Raw genomic sequence first — 20240 nt, forward strand, 5'->3', positions numbered from 1 at the left:
TGACAAGTGTGAAAGGAAGTTCAAAACAGTCAATGGCCGAAAAGTTCACCAATCGAGATACTGTGGCAAACCTAAAGCAGCTGCCACACGCGTGTTTTCCTGCAAAGTACAAGATGTTATCGGAAACGAGTTTGAAAACATAGAAGCGTTCAAGTATCTCGGATCATATGTCAGCCTCAAGCATGGAGACCTCCAGGAAGTCAATTGCAAACTTGCAGAAGGTAGACAACGGTTTGCTAACTTCCAAAATCTCTGGAAGAGCAAGCAGCTCAGCGTGCACCTCAAGTGCAATTTGTACAAAGCACTCGTTTTATCAGCCGTGCTGTACAGCTCAGAGACTTGGACTCTTTCGAAATTAATGGAGAGAAAACTTGAGAGTTTCCACTGTGGTTGTCTTCGGAGAATTCTACGTGTGTCATATCTGGAGAAAGCAACGAACGATGAAATTATGTCAAGATCGCGAATGCCCCAACTATCCACGATGATCATGCTCAAACGGATAAAATGGTACGGTCACATCCAGAGAATGGAACCAGGAAGATTAGCCCGCAGTGCCTTCGATTGGGACCCGCCCGATCAATACGCCCATGCCAGACGCGCTCCTGGGGGGCAACGGAAAACGTGGATGAGTCAAATCGAAGGAGACTGTGTACGAAACAAAGTATCGTTCACCAGATTGCAGGAGAAAGCAGCAACCGGGTCAAAGAATGCCTTCAACAATTTCGTCGTACAGCGTTTGTATTTGTATTTGTATTTGTATTTGTTGCCAACCGTGCCTTTATTTCATATTTGGAATTAAAGTGTTGAAACAGTAGTAGTAGTAGTAGTAGTAGTAGTAGTAGTAGTAGTAGTAGTAGTAGTAGTAGTAGTAGTAGTAGTAGTAGTAGTAGTAGTAGTAGTAGTAGTAGTAGTAGTAGTAGTAGTAGTAGTAGTAGTAGTAGTAGTAGTAGTAGTAGTAGTAGTAGTAGTAGTAGTAGTAGTAGTAGTAGTAGTAGTAGTAGTAGTAGTAGTAGTAGTAGTAGTAGTAGTAGTAGTAGTAGTAGTAGTAGTAGTAGTAGTAGTAGTAGTAGTAGTAGTAGTAGTAGTAGTAGTAGTAGTAGTAGTAGTAGTAGTAGTAGTAGTAGTAGTAGTAGTAGTAGTAGTAGTAGTAGTAGTAGTAGTAGTAGTAGTAGTAGTAGTAGTAGTAGTAGTAGTAGTAGTAGTAGTAGTAGTAGTAGTAGTAGTAGTAGTAGTAGTAGTAGTAGTAGTAGTAGTAGTAGTAGTAGTAGTAGTAGTAGTAGTAGTAGTAGTAGTAGTAGTAGTAGTAGTAGTAGTAGTAGTAGTAGTAGTAGTAGTAGTAGTAGTAGTAGTAGTAGTAGTAGTAGTAGTAGTAGTAGTAGTAGTAGTAGTAGTAGTAGTAGTAGTAGTAGTAGTAGTAGTAGTAGTAGTAGTAGTAGTAGTAGTAGTAGTAGTAGTAGTAGTAGTAGTAGTAGTAGTAGTAGTAGTAGTAGTAGTAGTAGTAGTAGTAGTAGTAGTAGTAGTAGTAGTAGTAGTAGTAGTAGTAGTAGTAGTAGTAGTAGTAGTAGTAGTAGTAGTAGTAGTAGTAGTAGTAGTAGTAGTAGTAGTAGTAGTAGTAGTAGTAGTAGTAGTAGTAGTAGTAGTAGTAGTAGTAGTAGTAGTAGTAGTAGTAGTAGTAGTAGTAGTAGTAGTAGTAGTAGTAGTAGTAGTAGTAGTAGTAGTAGTAGTAGTAGTAGTAGTAGTAGTAGTAGTAGTAGTAGTAGTAGTAGTAGTAGTAGTAGTAGTAGTAGTAGTAGTAGTAGTAGTAGTAGTAGTAGTAGTAGTAGTAGTAGTAGTAGTAGTAGTAGTAGTAGTAGTAGTAGTAGTAGTAGTAGTAGTAGTAGTAGTAGTAGTAGTAGTAGTAGTAGTAGTAGTAGTAGTAGTAGTAGTAGTAGTAGTAGTAGTAGTAGTAGTAGTAGTAGTAGTAGTAGTAGTAGTAGTAGTAGTAGTAGTAGTAGTAGTAGTAGTAGTAGTAGTAGTAGTAGTAGTAGTAGTAGTAGTAGTAGTAGTAGTAGTAGTAGTAGTAGTAGTAGTAGTAGTAGTAGTAGTAGTAGTAGTAGTAGTAGTAGTAGTAGTAGTAGTAGTAGTAGTAGTAGTAGTAGTAGTAGTAGTAGTAGTAGTAGTAGTAGTAGTAGTAGTAGTAGTAGTAGTAGTAGTAGTAGTAGTAGTAGTAGTAGTAGTAGTAGTAGTAGTAGTAGTAGTAGTAGTAGTAGTAGTAGTAGTAGTAGTAGTAGTAGTAGTAGTAGTAGTAGTAGTAGTAGTAGTAGTAGTAGTAGTAGTAGTAGTAGTAGTAGTAGTAGTAGTAGTAGTAGTAGTAGTAGTAGTAGTAGTAGTAGTAGTAGTAGTAGTAGTAGTAGTAGTAGTAGTAGTAGTAGTAGTAGTAGTAGTAGTAGTAGTAGTAGTAGTAGTAGTAGTAGTAGTAGTAGTAGTAGTAGTAGTAGTAGTAGTAGTAGTAGTAGTAGTAGTAGTAGTAATAGTAGTAGTAGTAGTAATAGTGGTAGTAGTAGTAGTAGTAGTAGTAGTAGTAGTAGTAGTAGTAGTAGTAGTAGTGGGGGACAAAATCCAACCTCACCTCCACGTGGTGTCCCCTGGGGGTAGGTCATGTGCTGCGGCTCTACGCTCACATGGTCGAGCTAACGAGGCACTGGTCTTCTAGTTTGTGGCGCAACTAGTCGTATCTCAGCCTTCAAACACCAAAGCAATGAGTACAATCAACCATGGCCCCGAGTCCCGGGTAAGGGGTGCTAAGAATCTCCCGAGGAACCAACTCAGAATTGCAACTTTAAACGTCAGAACACTGACCCAAGCCGGATCTCTAGAGGCTTTGAAAATGGATCTGGCGCGATACAAGTTGGATATTCTGGGAGTGCAGGAGACGAGATTGCAGGAGCAAGAAATTGATCTCGGAGACCACAAGCTCTACCTGTCTGACTCGTGGTTGTCTGGTGTAAAGTCGAGACAAGGAGGAGTGGGCGTTGCTGTAAAGAAGTCATTGATAAACAGCATCGTAGAACAAGTGGCTCTAAGTGAACGTATTTGCTACGTCAAGTTCGCGGTTCAGAGGAGAGCCAATCTAGCTGTTGTTGTCTGCTACGCACCTACGAATGAAGCTAGTCTCCAAGAGAAGGATTTGTTTTGGAGTCAACTTTCAGACCTAGTTTCCAGTTTCAAACATAGGGAGCGTATTTGTGTCATCGGTGACCTCAATGCAGAGCCTGGACACCAGTTGAATGACACCATGAGCTGCAGAGGCCCGTTTGGAATGGGTGAAGAAAATGAAAACTCTGAAAAGTTGTTATCATTTTGCACTTCACACAAATTGCTCGTAGGTGGTACATGGTTCCAGCATCGACAAGTGCATCGGTACACCTTCAACCCTCCCGATCCGAGTTGTCGAAAAAAGATGCTGGATCACATTCTGTTTGCAGAGAGATACAGAGGATGTCTGACGAATGTGAGGTCCAGAAGAGGGAAAACCACAATTACCGATCACGAACTGGTCATTGCGGAAGTATCTATGAAACTTTTGTCTAAAAAGTCATGCTTCACGCCCAGAATCAGTTCTGCAAAGCTGCAAGATGAAACAACGCGTGACTTATTCACGCAGGAGGTCAAGTTACATCTTGATAAGAGCGGCGATTTCGAGAATACAGAGCAGTCTTGGGACAATTTTCGAAAAGCCCTGAACCAAGCAGCAGTGAAATGCCTCCTTCCGGACAAGCGAGTGAACAAACCTTGGATTTCTCCAGATTCTCTGGAACTTATCCGGAAACGAGCCGATCTACAGTTAAAGAAACACAGCAGCGCGGAGGCGCTGTTAGAGTTCACAAACTGCTGTAAGGAAGTCAGAAAAGCTCTACGTGCAGACAAACGGGCATGGCTTGAACGCAAAGGCCAAGAAGTGCAGAGCTTCGCGGACAGAGGCAACTTAAAGGAGGTTTTTGGGGCATCACAGCAGATTTGCCGAAACTGGAGGCCCCAGTTGACCAAATTAGTTTCAAGCACTGGCGTCAACTTACGGACGAAAGAGGAACGACTTGAACGCTGGACGGAACATTTTAGTCAACTCCTGAATCCCTCAACATTCAGTTGCAGTACGAGATTGGATCCCGAAGAAGCAGCTGAAAGCTTGCCGATTGACCTGAGCCCAATTCGATTTGAAGAAGTGCTTGAAGCTGTCCGCAGGTTGAAGAATGGCAAGGCAAGTGGACCCGATAACATTTCCTGTGAGATGTTGAAAGCACACAAGGGTATTGTCGAGTGGCTCTGGGACATCATAGATAAATGTTGGTCGACGGAAGTTCTGCCCGATGACTGGAAGGTAGCAGAAATTGTCCCATTATACAAGAGTAAAGGAAAGAGGTCAGAGTGTTCGAACCACCGAGGGATCTCTCTATTGTCAGTACCAGGCAAAGTGTTCGCTTCCGTTACTCTCAATCGATGCAAAGATTCAGTGGATTGCGTCTTAAGGGAAGAGCAGTGCGGCTTCAGAAAAAGCAGAGGATGCGCCGATCAACTCTTTGCCCTGCGTCAAATAATAGAGAAATCAATGGCGTTTCAATTGGATATTAGCTTTTGTTTCATAGACTTTCGAGCGGCATTCGATTCTGTCGATCGTGAGCAGATGTACCAGATAATGAAACACTATGGTCTGCCGCAAAAAGTGATAAACATCATAAGAAACAGCTATGATGGATTCAAATGTCGAGTCAAAGCCGAAGGTGAGAAGGGACGCTTATTTGATGTCAGAACAGGCGTTAGGCAGGGTGATGTGTGGTCCCCAATCCTATTCGGCCTTGTCATCAACTACATTTTAGCTAACTCGGTGCATGGAGGATTAGACATTGGGAGATTGGTGGCTGACTTAGATTTTGCTGATGATGTTGCCCTCGTGGGGGTCTCAGACAGTGAGGTGCAGGAAAACCTACATCGAATCGAGGCCCTAGCGGAAGCCGCTGGTCTGAAGATTAATGTGGCCAAAACAAAGAATATGGGCGTAAAATGCGACAGCCCAAATGTTGTTGCAGTGCCTAGTATCCAACAGAACGTGGAGATACTCACTGGAACACATAAAGGCAAACTAGGACTCCTGGCAGAGACATCTAGCCAGTCACGACTAACCATCGGCACGGAGGTGCTGCTGGGAACGAAAAAGAAAGCGGGCTGGTTCGAAACACAAGATGGCCGGAAGCTCAGATTGAAAAGCTTAGCGGAGGCTAAGCCAGCGTTGGTAGCTTCACAACAACAATCTGCAGTAGCGGATTTAGAGTCGCTAGAAAATGAGAGTGGGTCAGCGGTGGCTGATCAAGAGTCTTTAAGATGTCAGAACTGTCAGCGGCAATTCAGTACAGTTACCGGACGCAAAGTGCACCAAACAAGATTCTGCAAAGCCGGTTTGTCAAAGAATGTCGTCGACAAGTCAAAGTTCGAGCAACTAGAGGCGAGCCTCACCTGTGACAAGTGTGAAAGGAAGTTCAAAACAGTCAATGGCCGAAAAGTTCACCAATCGAGATACTGTGGCAAACCTAAAGCAGCTGCCACACGCGTGTTTTCCTGCAAAGTACAAGATGTTATCGGAAACGAGTTTGAAAACATAGAAGCGTTCAAGTATCTCGGATCATATGTCAGCCTCAAGCATGGAGACCTCCAGGAAGTCAATTGCAAACTTGCAGAAGGTAGACAACGGTTTGCTAACTTCCAAAATCTCTGGAAGAGCAAGCAGCTCAGCGTGCACCTCAAGTGCAATTTGTACAAAGCACTCGTTTTATCAGCCGTGCTGTACAGCTCAGAGACTTGGACTCTTTCGAAATTAATGGAGAGAAAACTTGAGAGTTTCCACTGTGGTTGTCTTCGGAGAATTCTACGTGTGTCATATCTGGAGAAAGCAACGAACGATGAAATTATGTCAAGATCGCGAATGCCCCAACTATCCACGATGATCATGCTCAAACGGATAAAATGGTACGGTCACATCCAGAGAATGGAACCAGGAAGATTAGCCCGCAGTGCCTTCGATTGGGACCCGCCCGATCAATACGCCCATGCCAGACGCGCTCCTGGGGGGCAACGGAAAACGTGGATGAGTCAAATCGAAGGAGACTGTGTACGAAACAAAGTATCGTTCACCAGATTGCAGGAGAAAGCAGCAACCGGGTCAAAGAATGCCTTCAACAATTTCGTCGTACAGCACTTCACAGAATAACCAAACAAATAATTCTTCTTGTTTTGTTTGTATTTGTATTTGTATTTGTATTTGTTGCCAACCGTGCCTTTATTTCATATTTGGAATTAAAGTGTTGAAACAGTAGTAGTAGTAGTAGTAGTAGTAGTAGTAGTAGTAGTAGTAGTAGTAGTAGTAGTAGTAGTAGCAGTAGTAGTAGTAGTAGTAGTAGTAGTAGTAGTAGTAGTAGTAGTAGTAGTAGTAGTAGTAGTAGTAGTAGTAGTAGTAGTATTAGTAATAATGATAATAATTGTGGTAAAGGTGATGTATTTTTCCCAGAACTTTTTAGATGTATAATATCAGGGCCTAGTGAATGTGATGAGTCTATTAAAAAGTTTAATTGGAAATAAGAAGTAATTCGACAAATTATGTTACATTTTATACTTGATAAATTGTATGTCATCAGTCCTAGTGCTGATCAATATGAAAATGTTGAAAAAATTCAGATGGACGCTGATGTTGAAATTTTAACGACATCGAATATTTAGCATCACCTGATTAATTTTCTAAAAAAATGTTTTTGATACTTGATTATGTGCGAGCTAAATATCTATTTATTATGGAATACTTCTCTAGAGAGGGGCATAATAGTTGTAATATGGTATTTCTTTTAAAAAATATATTTTCATTTGATAGACAAAGTGTTAGAGAGAACTGTAATCTGTTTATATTGTTTCTACAGAGAAGTTAGGTATTGAGTAGCTTTTGGTGATTTCTTCATTGATCGTGAGATAAAATATGATCAATTTGCTGATATAAGCAACTCAGTTTGGAGAGGGTATTATAAGTGATTTTTCTTATTGATCGCGAGACAAAGTATGACCATTTTGCTGATTTAAGTATTTAAGTTTGGAGAGGATCTCCCAAATATATCGTTATAGAAAAGCAGAACAAAAACGGTAATGGAATGTTAAGAGTTAATTGGGTTGAGAAGATTAAGTTAGATGAGTTATTATTTTTTACTGTTATTCTTGTTATCAATATTATAAAGAAAATTATGATTTGTTTCATGATTAACATTTATGTTTAATATTATGATTGAAAATCTGATGAATATTATGATTAGCTTTAGGAATAATATTATGAAAATTATTCGTAAATAGTTTCACTAAACAGTTATTCTGACTTAAAATACTAGTAACATTATGATTAATATCATGATTATTATTAATCAATATAGCACTTTTCAAGAAATACTTAATATACCAGCGTTAAAATCAATTGGACTTACAGATTCATCTTTAGCACAAGATTAAATTTTTTGTATTCTTTTTTTTGCAATTTGATACAGGACATTAACTGGAATATCAATTATCATTTAACCAAGAGTTTCAATTAGGATAAAAGTGCTTAATATATCTGTATCTTTCCATTGCATTTGTTACCAGATATAATATTACAATGAATATGATTTGTGTTCAAACCAATAAAATCAACAGTTTTGTTCGCTGTTTGTACACGCCCCATATTTTGATTTTTTTTTCAAATCCCAACATTGCTATTATTGAGTTATCTATATGAAGACTAATTGCTCCTTGTTTCACTTCCATTTTACAGTTCATTGTACCCTTATCTGCTTCTGTTATAAAATTACCATATGTTTCCTGTTTTTTTCCTCTGTTATTTCAGATAGTTCACAAACTCCTGATGTTATGTTATAAAACATTGAATCTGGTACAGTTCTATCAGGAAAACCATCAAGAACAGCTATCATTATCACCCAGTGCCTTCACAATAAAATCATCTTCTACTTTGTTCTATCAGATATAATATTACCAGATATAATATTACAATGAATATCATTTTGTTCAAACCAGTAAAACCAACAGGTTTGTTCGCTGTTTGTACACGTGCCATATTTTGATTTTTTTTTTCAAATCCCAACATTGCTATTGTTGAGTTATCTATATGCAGACTAATTGCTCCTTGTTTCACTTCCATTTTACAGTTCATTGTACTCTTATCTGCTTCTATTATAACATCACCATATGTTTCCTGTTTTTTTTCTCTGTTATTTCAGATAGTTCATAAACTCCTGATGTTATGCTATAAAACATTGAATCTGGTACAAGTCTATCAGGAAAACCATCAAAAACACCTATCATTATCACCCAGTGCCTTTACAAAAAAATCATCTTCCACTTTGGTTCCATCTCGAACTTCTTCCATTGCAATTTTGAACTCACTATTCTTTTTAAATATTTTGAAGACTGAAGTATAAACTGATAATTTAATTAAGCGCAATTTCTAATTATTGAGTTTGGGTTTACTAAAATTGAGTCTTTCTGTTGGTCTTGTTGTTCTACAATTAAGTGTTTGTTCTTCTATGGTTTTACTTAGCTCTTTGGTGATCATTTGTAGTACCCGTGGTGCGTAGTTGTCCGTCTTTTTTATCATTTAAAAATGAATTTCGAATGGGATACAACTTTGGTTATAATAAAGATAAGCACAAAATTAAGATACAAATTTTACATCTAATAACCTAGCAACAATAAAAACGTTAAAATAATACTAACATCATTCTCAATTGAGAAGAAAACAATTTAAATATAAAAAGTTTTCATTTTGTCATTTTGTATAATGTAATTATAAAAGCTTGTGCGAATTTTAAAAAAATGCTAATATTAGACTGGTTAATTTCGGTATGATGCATTGTTTCATTCAGAAACAGCGGTGTTAGGACAATTGAATATATGGATCATTGCCACCCTAATCTGTTAAGGTTCAAATTTATTCCTAGTAATGGTGATGAAGATGATAGAGCTTTTGTTAGAAGTTTAAGTGGTAGAGATATACGAATAAATGTGCTCAAGCAGCTGGTGAACAAGGTCAAAGGTATATGATGATTCAGATGAGTGATCTTTTTGGCTTTGTTAATAATTTATAAAAAAGTATATATGCTCCAGAATTCAGTTTATTATTTAAGAAAAAAATTGATAGTGTGTACCATCATAAAATCTGAGTAATATTAACAGAATGAGTATTAAACAATGAGAATAATATTTATTTAAAATATTACAAACGTAAGAAATTTTGAAGATAAAACTTACTGCCTCTAACTTCCTGTTAGATCTTGGCATGGAGAGTGGCATAGAAATTCTGCAATATAAAATAGTTGGTTTTGATAACAACAACGTTAATGAACAAACCAGTAATGCAAGTACAATTATTATAATGAATTTTACTGAATATCGTTGTAAGATTGGAAGTGAGCTTTATCCTGAAGCCAGAATGAAAATTATTTAAGGTACTAATAATGAAGCATCCAAAAAGATAAATATATATATATATATATATATATATATATATATATATATATATCCTAGAGCATTTAAAAGTATTTCCAGAATACATTATTTCAATACTAGATATCACAGTAATCAAATCGGACCTCGAACAAAAAAAATATTATTCAAATTTAGTGTTGATGTTGCTGATGTTATGCATGCAATGGTTTTAGCTAGAATGGCCTTTAGTGTTGATAATGATGGTAATAAGGTAAATGATATCCTGTCATAGACAATGCAGCGTAACTGATAGTCTCGTAGAAAGTAGTACACGATTCTACTACAATTTTCTCTCTATAACAGTTGGTTTGTTTGTTTTTAAATAGCTGTATATTGTCGTTGTTATTGATCTTAACTCGTATTTTTATTTAGTTGAATGGAAAAGTCATGTGCTAAAATTTATTACTTCTTAACTTTTAGTTTAAAAAATTTCCAAGACAAACCACAATATAAATATAAAATGTAAATAAAGTCAACTTTCATCACTTATAATATCAAAAAAAAATTAAAACCATTATTGGAAAGAAATAAACCTAAGCTAGATATTGATACTATATAACCAATAATTAAAAAAAAAAGTTTTTGTTTTTTTAAAAAACACAAAATTTGAGTAAAAATTTCCAATTATCATCAATTAGAACAAAAAAAATCTTCCTGATAATTTTTTCTCAATTTATTTATTTATTTATTTTACTCCAACATTAGACAGAGCAAAACAATAGCTAATTTTTGATACTGCAAAACACATAGTCCGAAAACAATTTTTTTACGCTACCCCTAATGCCACCCTATATTAATTTTTCACCAGTTTTTTTTTTGCTTTAAAAGTGTAAAGCAATCGCTGACTAGATTCAAAATGTTCTTCATCATTATATACCAATCCTTTAAGCAATGAAAGAATTCTATCTCACTCAGTCCTTAACCGCTAAAGATCGGCGTTAAACCCTTTTATATATTTGACAACCAATTTGAAAACAAAGCAAAAATGAAAATTTTTATCGCGTTTTTAAAGCACATAATAAGAGAATTGGTTGAAACATAAAAACTGAAAATGGAATGAAAGGTTTTTTATGGAAAGCGATAGTAATATTAATGTTAAACGTTTTTCCCATTAACTAAAAGATTTTAAAAATTATGAAAACTGTAATTCTGTCTTACAGCTAGACTGTAGCTGACTGTCGGTCTGAACTTCTGTTCAAAATACTTTCAGAAAATTTCTTTGTTCGGAATAGTTGTCTGTCGAGACTAAGATACTTGAGTAACTTTCACATGCTTGTGAGAAGGCCACATAGTTTTGACCAGGTATATTAAAGTATCCCTTGCCTTTCAGTACTTGTTTCAAGGGTATATCATTGCTATTGTCCTGATGACTATTATTCACTTTTTCCCTAAATTATTTCCTACCCAACATTGTCAGCACATATATCCGGTTCAGTTGTCCTTCCAAAATGTTGACTGTGTTCATATACATCTCAAATTTTTCCCGATTGAACAGTTTTCTCAATGATTAAGGAATTATAGATACTCTGGTACGTCCACGCCAAATTTGTCCAGTTTTTGTTAAAACAGTCAACTGGTTCCAATTTTCGTCAGATAAAGATATGTTTTATAAGACTCTACTTATCAAAGATTAATCAAACAAAGATTTATGTTTATAATTTCTAATTTTTTGATAGCGAGTCCATCGAACTTACGCTCACAGTGAAGGCTTATATAAAATGTTTCACATGAAAGGTCTATCAAGTGGAATTATTCTAGAATGTTCTTTTTTTGTATTTGTTATTTTTAATGTCTTAACGCTGAATATTCTAGAACTAATTTAGAAACATTTTATCTTCAAAATTCTCACAAGTGTAAAGCTCGTATGATAAAGTATTTACTATGAACATTCCGACATGTTTGAGAACTTAAAATTTGTCATGTTTTGCCAAATGATTACCTGCTTTAGAACACCTTGACAATATAATCTTCTGTTTAATTGAGTAGTCTATATTATTTTAATTATAATATCAGATTAAATTAACATTTAACATTGCAATTTAAATTTAATTTAAGACCTTTTACCTTCGAATCCTTCACAAGTATGATGACCATATGATGTGATAAATACCTGTTTGTGGTGATCCTAAGGTATCAATAAACCGATTTTGCACTAAGCTCATCTGGCATGGAAGTATCTCAAGACCTTTTGCCCATTTTTGTCTGCTAAGCACAACTTGATTCACTCACTGGTTAATGAGTACTCTAAAAACATAACTTCATAATCACTTAGATGCGGTGATAATCTGAATTTGATCCATTTCTTTACGAAATTAAGATGTGATGACTTATTTCATTTTCTATGTTATGTTGATTTTCAGATTAATAATTGGTGATTGGTTTTTGCTTTTAGTCTCAATTGCTATTATTTTAATTCGCAAAGAGTGAGAACTAGATGTGGTTAACTCATTTCAATGAGTTTCAGTTTTGTCGGTACAAACTGGTTTTTTAATTTTCTCTCTGTCTCTTTGTTAGCTTAGATGTAAAATGAGTTGGACGTTTAATATTAACCAAATTTTGTGTGGCATAAACTTTATTGATTATACTTTGTTTTTATTCAAAAACGGAGTTATAACACATAACTGTTATGTGATTCTTTTTGTTTTGTTTTAACATCATGGAAACTGAGTTTTAGCGTATTTTGTTATAGTTATCGAAATTTTATCAAAATTGAATATTTAAAAAGGATTATATAGCAGTGTGTAAAAATTGATATCTAATTAGCTGGAAACAAATTCGAAAAATACATAATTTACGCATACTTTTCGGCAAAAGCTTTCAGGAAAATCTGGATAAATAATTGTATATTTTATGTTTGTTTTTTAACTGGTCTGATATCACGTAATATACACTACTCTAAAGCTTACATTTCGTTGAACAGATTTTCCATTGTTCTTTTTTGGGTAGGCAAATTGTTATCGTAAATAAAACAGTAGATTTAATGATAGAAAAATAGATTAAAGCAGTGTGCAGTTAAGAAGAATGAACTATAAGCCCAAGCATTATCCACGTTCTAATTAGTAAAAATTTTGATGATCATTATTCGTCCTCAAGGTAATATGTCCAATGCCGAATTACTCAAAATATATACTACCCGGAAGAAATTTAAACAACGCCTATTTTAGTGATTAAGTTTGAGTCCAACTTTTAAGAAACAGCCACAAATAAAAGACCGGCAAATTTTTTGTGTTTCTTCAGGGCGGGTAAATTGGCATTTACACAGCCAATAGTTTAGGAATAAGAGTGCAATAGAGTAGAATTATCGAGACTTTTGACGGAATCTTTCCTCCCGTTTTCCACTCTAATTTAGGCTGCCTGAGGAGCAATCATTTACCGAATCATTCCAGCACTACTATTTACAGGAACCAGGTTTGCAGATCCTCCCCACGCTCTGTACAGAGCTCGTATGCCAGTTCGAGCTCCCCCTTCGTACAATTCTTGAACAATGTCCGGAATTCTGGCGAGTGTTCCAGAATACATTATTTCAATACTAGATATCACAGTAATCAAATCGGACCTCGAACAAAAAAAATTGTTTTCAAATTTAGTGTTGATGTTGCTGATGTTATATGAATGCAATCGTTTTAGCTAGAATTGCCTTTAGTGTTGATAGTGATGGTAATAAGGTAAATGATATCCTGTCATAGACAATGCAGCGTAACTGATAGTCTCGTAGAAAGTAGTACACGATTCTACTACAATTTTCTCTCTATAACAGTTGGTTTGTTTGTTTTTAAATAGCTGTATATTGTCGTTGTTATTGATCTTAACTCGTATTTTTATTTAGTTGAATGGAAAAGTCATGTGCTAAAATTTATTACTTCTTAACTTTTAGTTTAAAAAATTTCCAAGACAAACCACAATATAAATATAAAATGTAAATAAAGTCAACTTTCATCACTTATAATATCAAAAAAAAATTAAAACCATTATTGGAAAGAAATAAACCTAAGCTAGATATTGATACTATATAACCAATAATTAAAAAAAAAGTTTTTGTTTTTTTAAAAAACACAAAATTTGAGTAAAAATTTCCAATTATCATCAATTAGAACAAAAAAAATCTTCCTGATAATTTTTTCTCAATTTATTTATTTATTTATTTTACTCCAACATTAGACAGAGCAAAACAATAGCTAATTTTTGATACTGCAAAACACATAGTCCGAAAACAATTTTTTTACGCTACCCCTAATGCCACCCTATATTAATTTTTCACCAGTTTTTTTTTGCTTTAAAAGTGTAAAGCAATCGCTGACTAGATTCAAAATGTTCTTCATCATTATATACCAATCCTTTAAGCAATGAAAGAATTCTATCTCACTCAGTCCTTAACCGCTAAAGATCGGCGTTAAACCCTTTTATATATTTGACAACCAATTTGAAAACAAAGCAAAAATGAAAATTTTTATCGCGTTTTTAAAGCACATAATAAGAGAATTGGTTGAAACATAAAAACTGAAAATGGAATGAAAGGTTTTTTATGGAAAGCGATAGTAATATTAATGTTAAACGTTTTTCCCATTAACTAAAAGATTTTAAAAATTATGAAAACTGTAATTCTGTCTTACAGCTAGACTGTAGCTGACTGTCGGTCTGAACTTCTGTTCAAAATACTTTCAGAAAATTTCTTTGTTCGGAATAGTTGTCTGTCGAGACTAAGATACTTGAGTAACTTTCACATGCTTGTGAGAAGGCCACATAGTTTTGACCAGGTATATTAAAGTATCCCTTGCCTTTCAGTACTTGTTTCAAGGGTATATCATTGCTATTGTCCTGATGACTATTATTCACTTTTTCCCTAAATTATTTCCTACCCAACATTGTCAGCACATATATCCGGTTCAGTTTTCCTTCCAAAATGTTGACTGTGTTCAGATACATCTCAAATTTTTCCCAATTGAACAGTTTTCTCAATGATTAAGGAATTATAGATACTCTGGTACGTCCACGCCAAATTTGTCCAGTTTTTGTTAAAACAGTCAACTGGTTCCAATTTTCGTCAGATAAAGATATGTTTTATAAGACTCTACTTATCAAAGATTAATCAAACAAAGATTTATGTTTATTATTTCTAATTTTTTGATTTCGATTGCATCGAACTTACGCTCATAGTGAAAGATTATATAAAATGTTTCACATGAAAGGTCTATCAAGTGGAATTATTCTAGAATGTTCTTTTTTGTATTTGTTATTTTTAAAGTCTTAACGCTGAATATTCTAGAACTAATTTAGAAACATTTTATCTTCAAAATTCTCACGTGTAAAGCTCGTATGATAAAGTATTTACTATGAAAATTCCGACATGATTGAGAACTTAAAATTTGTCATGTTTTGCCAAATGATTACCTGCTTTAGAACACATTGACAATATAATCTTCTGTTTAATTGAGTAGTCTATATTATTTTAATTATAATATCAGATTAAATTAACATTTAACATTGCAATTTAAATTTAATTTAAGACCTTTTACCTTCGAATCTTTCACAAGTATGATGACCATATGATGTGATAAATACCTGTTTGTGGTGATCCTAAGGTATCAATAAACCGATTTTGCACTAAGCTCACCTGGCATGGAAGTATCTCAAGACCTTTTGCCCATTTTTGTCTGCTAAGCACAACTTGATTCACTCATTGGTTAATGAGTACTCTAAAAACATAACTTCATAATCACTTAGATGCGGTGATAATCTGAATTTGATCCATTTCTTTACGAAATTAAGATGTGATGACTTATTTCATTTTCTATGTTATGTTGATTTTCAGATTAATAATTGGTGATTGGTTTTTGCTTTTAGTCTCAATTGCTATTATTTTAATTCGCAAAGAGTGAGAACTAGATGTGGTTAACTCATTTCAATGAGTTTCAGTTTTGTCGGTACAAACTGGTTTTTTAATTTTCTCTCTGTCTCTTTGTTAGCTTAGATGTAAAATGAGTTGGACGTTTAATATTAACCAAATTTTGTGTGGCATAAACTTTATTGATTATACTTTGTTTTTATTCAAAAACGGAGTTATAACACATAACTGTTATGTGATTCTTTTTGTTTTGTTTTAACATCATGGAAACTGAGTTTTAGCGTATTTTGTTATAGTTATCGAAATTTTATCAAAATTGAATATTTAAAAAGGATTATATAGCAGTGTGTAAAAATTGATATCTAATTAGCTGGAAACAAATTCGAAAAATACATAATTTACGCATACTTTTCGGCAAAAGCTTTCAGGAAAATCTGGATAAATTGTATATTTTGTATATTTTGTATATTGTATATTTTATGTTTGTTTTTTAACTGGTCTGATATCACGTAATATACACTACTCTAAAGCTTACATTTCGTTGAACAGATTTTCCATTGTTCTTTTTTGGGTAGGCAAATTGTTATCGTAAATAAAACAGTAGATTTAATGATAGAAAAATAGATTAAAGCAGTGTGCAGTTAAGAAGAATGAACTATAAGCCCAAGCATTATCCACGTTCTAATTAGTAAAAATTTTGATGATCATTATTCGTCCTCAAGGTAATATGTCCAATGCCGAATTACTCAAAATATATACTACCCGGAAGAAATTTAAACAACGCCTATTTTAGTGATTAAGTTTGAGTCCAACTTTTAAGAAACAGCCACAAATAAAAGACCGGCAAATTTTTTGTGTTTCTTCAGGGCGGGTAAATTGGCATTGACACAGCCAATAGTTTAGGAATAAGAGTGCAATAGAGTAGAATTATCGAGACTTTTAACGGAATCTTTCCTCCCGTTTTCCATTCTAATCTAGGCTGCCTGAGGAGCACTCATTTTCCGAATCATTCCAGCACTACTCTTTACAGGAACCAGGTTTGCAGATCCTCCCCACGCTCTGTACAGAGCTCGCATGCCAGTTCGAGCTCCCCCTGCGTACAATTCTGGAACAATGTCCGGAGTTCTGGCGAGTCTTGTCTGGCGCATCAAGCTTGTCTGGTCGTTCCCGCCACTCTTTTCCCTGAATGTGTCTGAGCTGGGGTGTTCTTTCATGTGGAAGTGGAACCCATGTGGGTGTTTGCGGACTTCGCTTGTTCCCAGTCGAGTATCGGTTTTTTCTCGACGAATGGATTCGCCTTTCTTATTGACTTCTTCTCCTATTTGTGTCTCCACCATTGGAATAAGCCGACTCCGTCGACGCATCATTTCCAGGTCGTTCATTTCAACAAGATTTCCATCGTAATGATGTTGTCCGCAGTACCAAGCGATTGCTTGACCGTTCGGCCTGCAGAGCACAGTAATGCATTCTAAACCATATACACACTTGTACTGGTCTTTCCATATATAGTCATAAGGCGGCAGATGGCGAGCCTCGCTGGTCGATGTTGCCCATATGTTTACTTTAGAACCGGCCCGCAATTTTGCCCGCTGAGGGAATCGAAATGAAGCAATCGTTTTGCCCTTTAGCTTCTGCTGCAAAATGCATAGGCCCAACTCCTCGTCATTTTCAACACTGGCATTTCGAATGGTTATAAAGTTTCCATTTTGGCTGACGTTTTCGAGTCTGATGCTGCCAATTGAACTGGTCACGAATCCGTTACTCAGCAACATCTGGCTTGAGAGCGTCAGAAATTTTGGTTCGCTGAACATTTCCTCGAAAAAATCATCGGATTCTCCGAGAGTTTTGACCAGAGGTGCTGACGAATGTCTCGAAGCTAGAGATCTAGGCCCAACCTGACTTCGCTGCTCCAAAAGAGATTCCCGACTTTTCTGTTCTCTTTTTTCCTTGTGATAATCGGCTACAATTTCCTGTAGTTTCACAATTTTGTCCTGTTCTATCTCCAATTGGCTAGTAAGTTGATTTATTTTGACCTTCATTTCGTTTTGATCCACTTTCTCACTTTCTGCGACCTCGTCATCGTTGTGCGTGATAAGTTCAGTTTCCGACTCATTCTTCTGTTGGTAATCGGGATTATCGGCTTCGTTTTGTTTATTTGACAGTTTCCCGGCCTGTAGTGGAGCAATTCGAGATAATTCCGGATTAGTTTCGGCTATAATTTTAAGCAAGTGTTCACTTTTGTGTCGTTTTAGCTGCTCTGAGGCCAAACTAGACTTGTTTTCTTCAATAATCTCCGCCTGTTTTTGACACTGAAGCTCTAATTTTGATATCTGCTTCGATTTTTCCTCCTGCAATGCCGACCATGAATCAACTTCTTTCAAGTAATGCTCCCACAATTCACGCACCTTCAATTCTAACGATGACAAATTTTTATCTGTAATAGCAGAACTCAGTTTTTGTTCAGTTTGTTCCGAAATTTCTTTGTCTGATATTGTAGGCTGCGTTGTAGAAATTTCCTGACTCCCTTCAGTTTCCAGTTTTTCCCTGACAATTTGAACCGGCTGTAGCGTTGTGGCTGTGGTTTTTGTTGTTGTTGGTGTTGTTGTTGTTTGCGGTTGCTGATTTTGCTGTGTTTGGATTTGAGTGACCAGGTCTTGTAGACGCTGCTTGTTACATAAATGCAAGTGATGCGGAAAAGCATCTTCAGGATTCGTCACCTTCATACTTCCTGATCCGTATTGATTATGGCTCGCTTTTTCTTATCGTAATTCCAGGTGCAGTATCTTCATCAAAACCGACCTGGCTAATAGGTATTTTTTGACAAAATGTATAGTTAAACAGTGAGAAAACAGCAAGAATATTTCAATTTATGACAGCTCCTCGTAAATTAATTCGGTGTATTTGTTGTGTTTCTGTGGCCTTTAATGCAGTCTGATTCGTAACAAAGAACGAAGCGCGAGCGCACATAGAATGGATGGTCATAAAGCCATTCGAAAGCCTTTTGTAGTTTTGCACTCGAGTTCTTTTTGATTTATTTTTCAAATAATTATTCACAGTCTTTATCGTTTTTGAGGTGCGTTTGTGTGTTTTTAAATTTGAATTGTATTAAAGATTGTAGAAGAATAATGAAACACGTTGGCACTACACCATGTCTGTTTTTACCACGTGTTTGCTGATTATGCGAACTGAGCATAAATTATACATGGAGTGAAAGTGTGCTCTAGTGTGTTGCCATTGTATGTCTGTGTATGAACAAGAGTGCATGCATCGGGATTGAAGAATCACCTGCTTTGTATAACACACAACACACACACATACACACACACACCACACACACATACACACATACACACATACACAAATATACACATACACACACACGTACACATACACACATTCACACAAACACATACATACATACACACACATACAAACACATACATACATTAACATATACACACACACGTACACATACACACATTCACACAAACACATACACACATACACACATTCAAACATATATACACACAAACACACAAACACATACACACATACACACATACACAAATATACACATACACATATACACACACATGTACACATACACACATTCACACAAACACATACATACATACACACATACACACTTACACATACACAAATACACACAAACACATACACACATACACACAAACACATACACACATACACCCACAAACACACATACACACAAACACATACACACGTACACATACAAACATACGCATATACACACAAACACATACACGCATACACACATACACAATGTAACGGCTGCTTTCCTATCAATGACAAGGAAAGTTTTATACAGCCCAGTTCGTTATTAGCGGTTTACAAGCTGTCGGGATACTAAGTTGTGCAGTTCGCTTTTGTAACTTTATATCCGCTATTCTGTAAATCACCGTTGCATTAAACTTCGTTTTGTTAGTCCAAATAACTAATCGTTCAGCTTTGCTGAATAATGAAATCAATTGCTGGAACTTCTCAGTAAGTTCCAATTAAATAATCAAATAAACTTCTGAGTTTTGGTTAATAACTCAATAATTCAGTTTGGGGCTATTCAAAACCAAAATTTGTATCCCTATAGGTTGCTCACTGTTTATGTTTATAAACGAATCTAAGGGGGTACATTCGGTTTCAGAATAGACCACAATTCACAGAGGAGAACCCGCCTTTTGCCGTAAGTGGACTTGAATTGTTGGTCAAAAAAGAGGTCCTTCGTTAGTCACTGGGAACGAAGCCATAGAGACGACGTAGCATCTAGGTTTTTGGTTTGGAAAACTCAAGTCTGTGAACTGATAATCTATCTTTCACCGCCTATTACTTTCAACGAACTGAATACAAGTAGTTCGTCTGGTCAAAGAACAGAAACTTTTGTCACCCTTTTGTTTAGCTAACAATGGTTCTTTTATTTCCTTTCTCTCAAGTTACTCAAACTTTCAAGACCAAATCGATGATGAGATAAATTACAAGTTTCACGTTAGCAAGACACAGTATTTTACTGCTCAAGTAAGATTGAACGTTTAGGCAGACTGGATTTTCTTGTGAAAATAGTTTTCCTAGTTCTTTCAAAGCCAACTTGACTTCAACTAAAATCTCTGGGTTCTCTGCTGAAGCTAGAGCTCCTGTTTTTTCCACAAAACTGAACCCGGTTTCTATGATCACAACAAAACTCAGGCTTAATTTTCTGATTGCTCACAGCAATTTGCGACACACACACACACACCTACCTTTATTAGGCTTTGAAGTGTGTGGAATCAGATCTATGTGGAATTTCACGAGTCTTAGTTCTTTCGCTTCACTTCTGTATAAGTGG

General features: G+C 35.6%; 1 protein-coding gene across 1 annotated transcript; it reads right to left on the bottom strand.

Moving 5' to 3' along the window:
* Positions 1-15990: 15990 nt before the first annotated feature.
* On the bottom strand, positions 15991-18545 carry LOC142336222 (uncharacterized). The gene has a single exon (XM_075384896.1). It carries the CDS (start codon positions 18106-18108, stop codon positions 16360-16362), a length of 1749 nt encoding a protein of 582 aa, XP_075241011.1. The 5' UTR covers positions 18109-18545; the 3' UTR covers positions 15991-16359.
* Between the last annotated feature and the right edge of the window lie 1695 nt (positions 18546-20240).

Source organism: Convolutriloba macropyga, chromosome 3, assembly GCF_964194025.1.
Source record: "Convolutriloba macropyga chromosome 3, txConMacr16.3, whole genome shotgun sequence".
Lineage (NCBI taxonomy): Eukaryota > Metazoa > Xenacoelomorpha > Acoela > Convolutidae > Convolutriloba > Convolutriloba macropyga.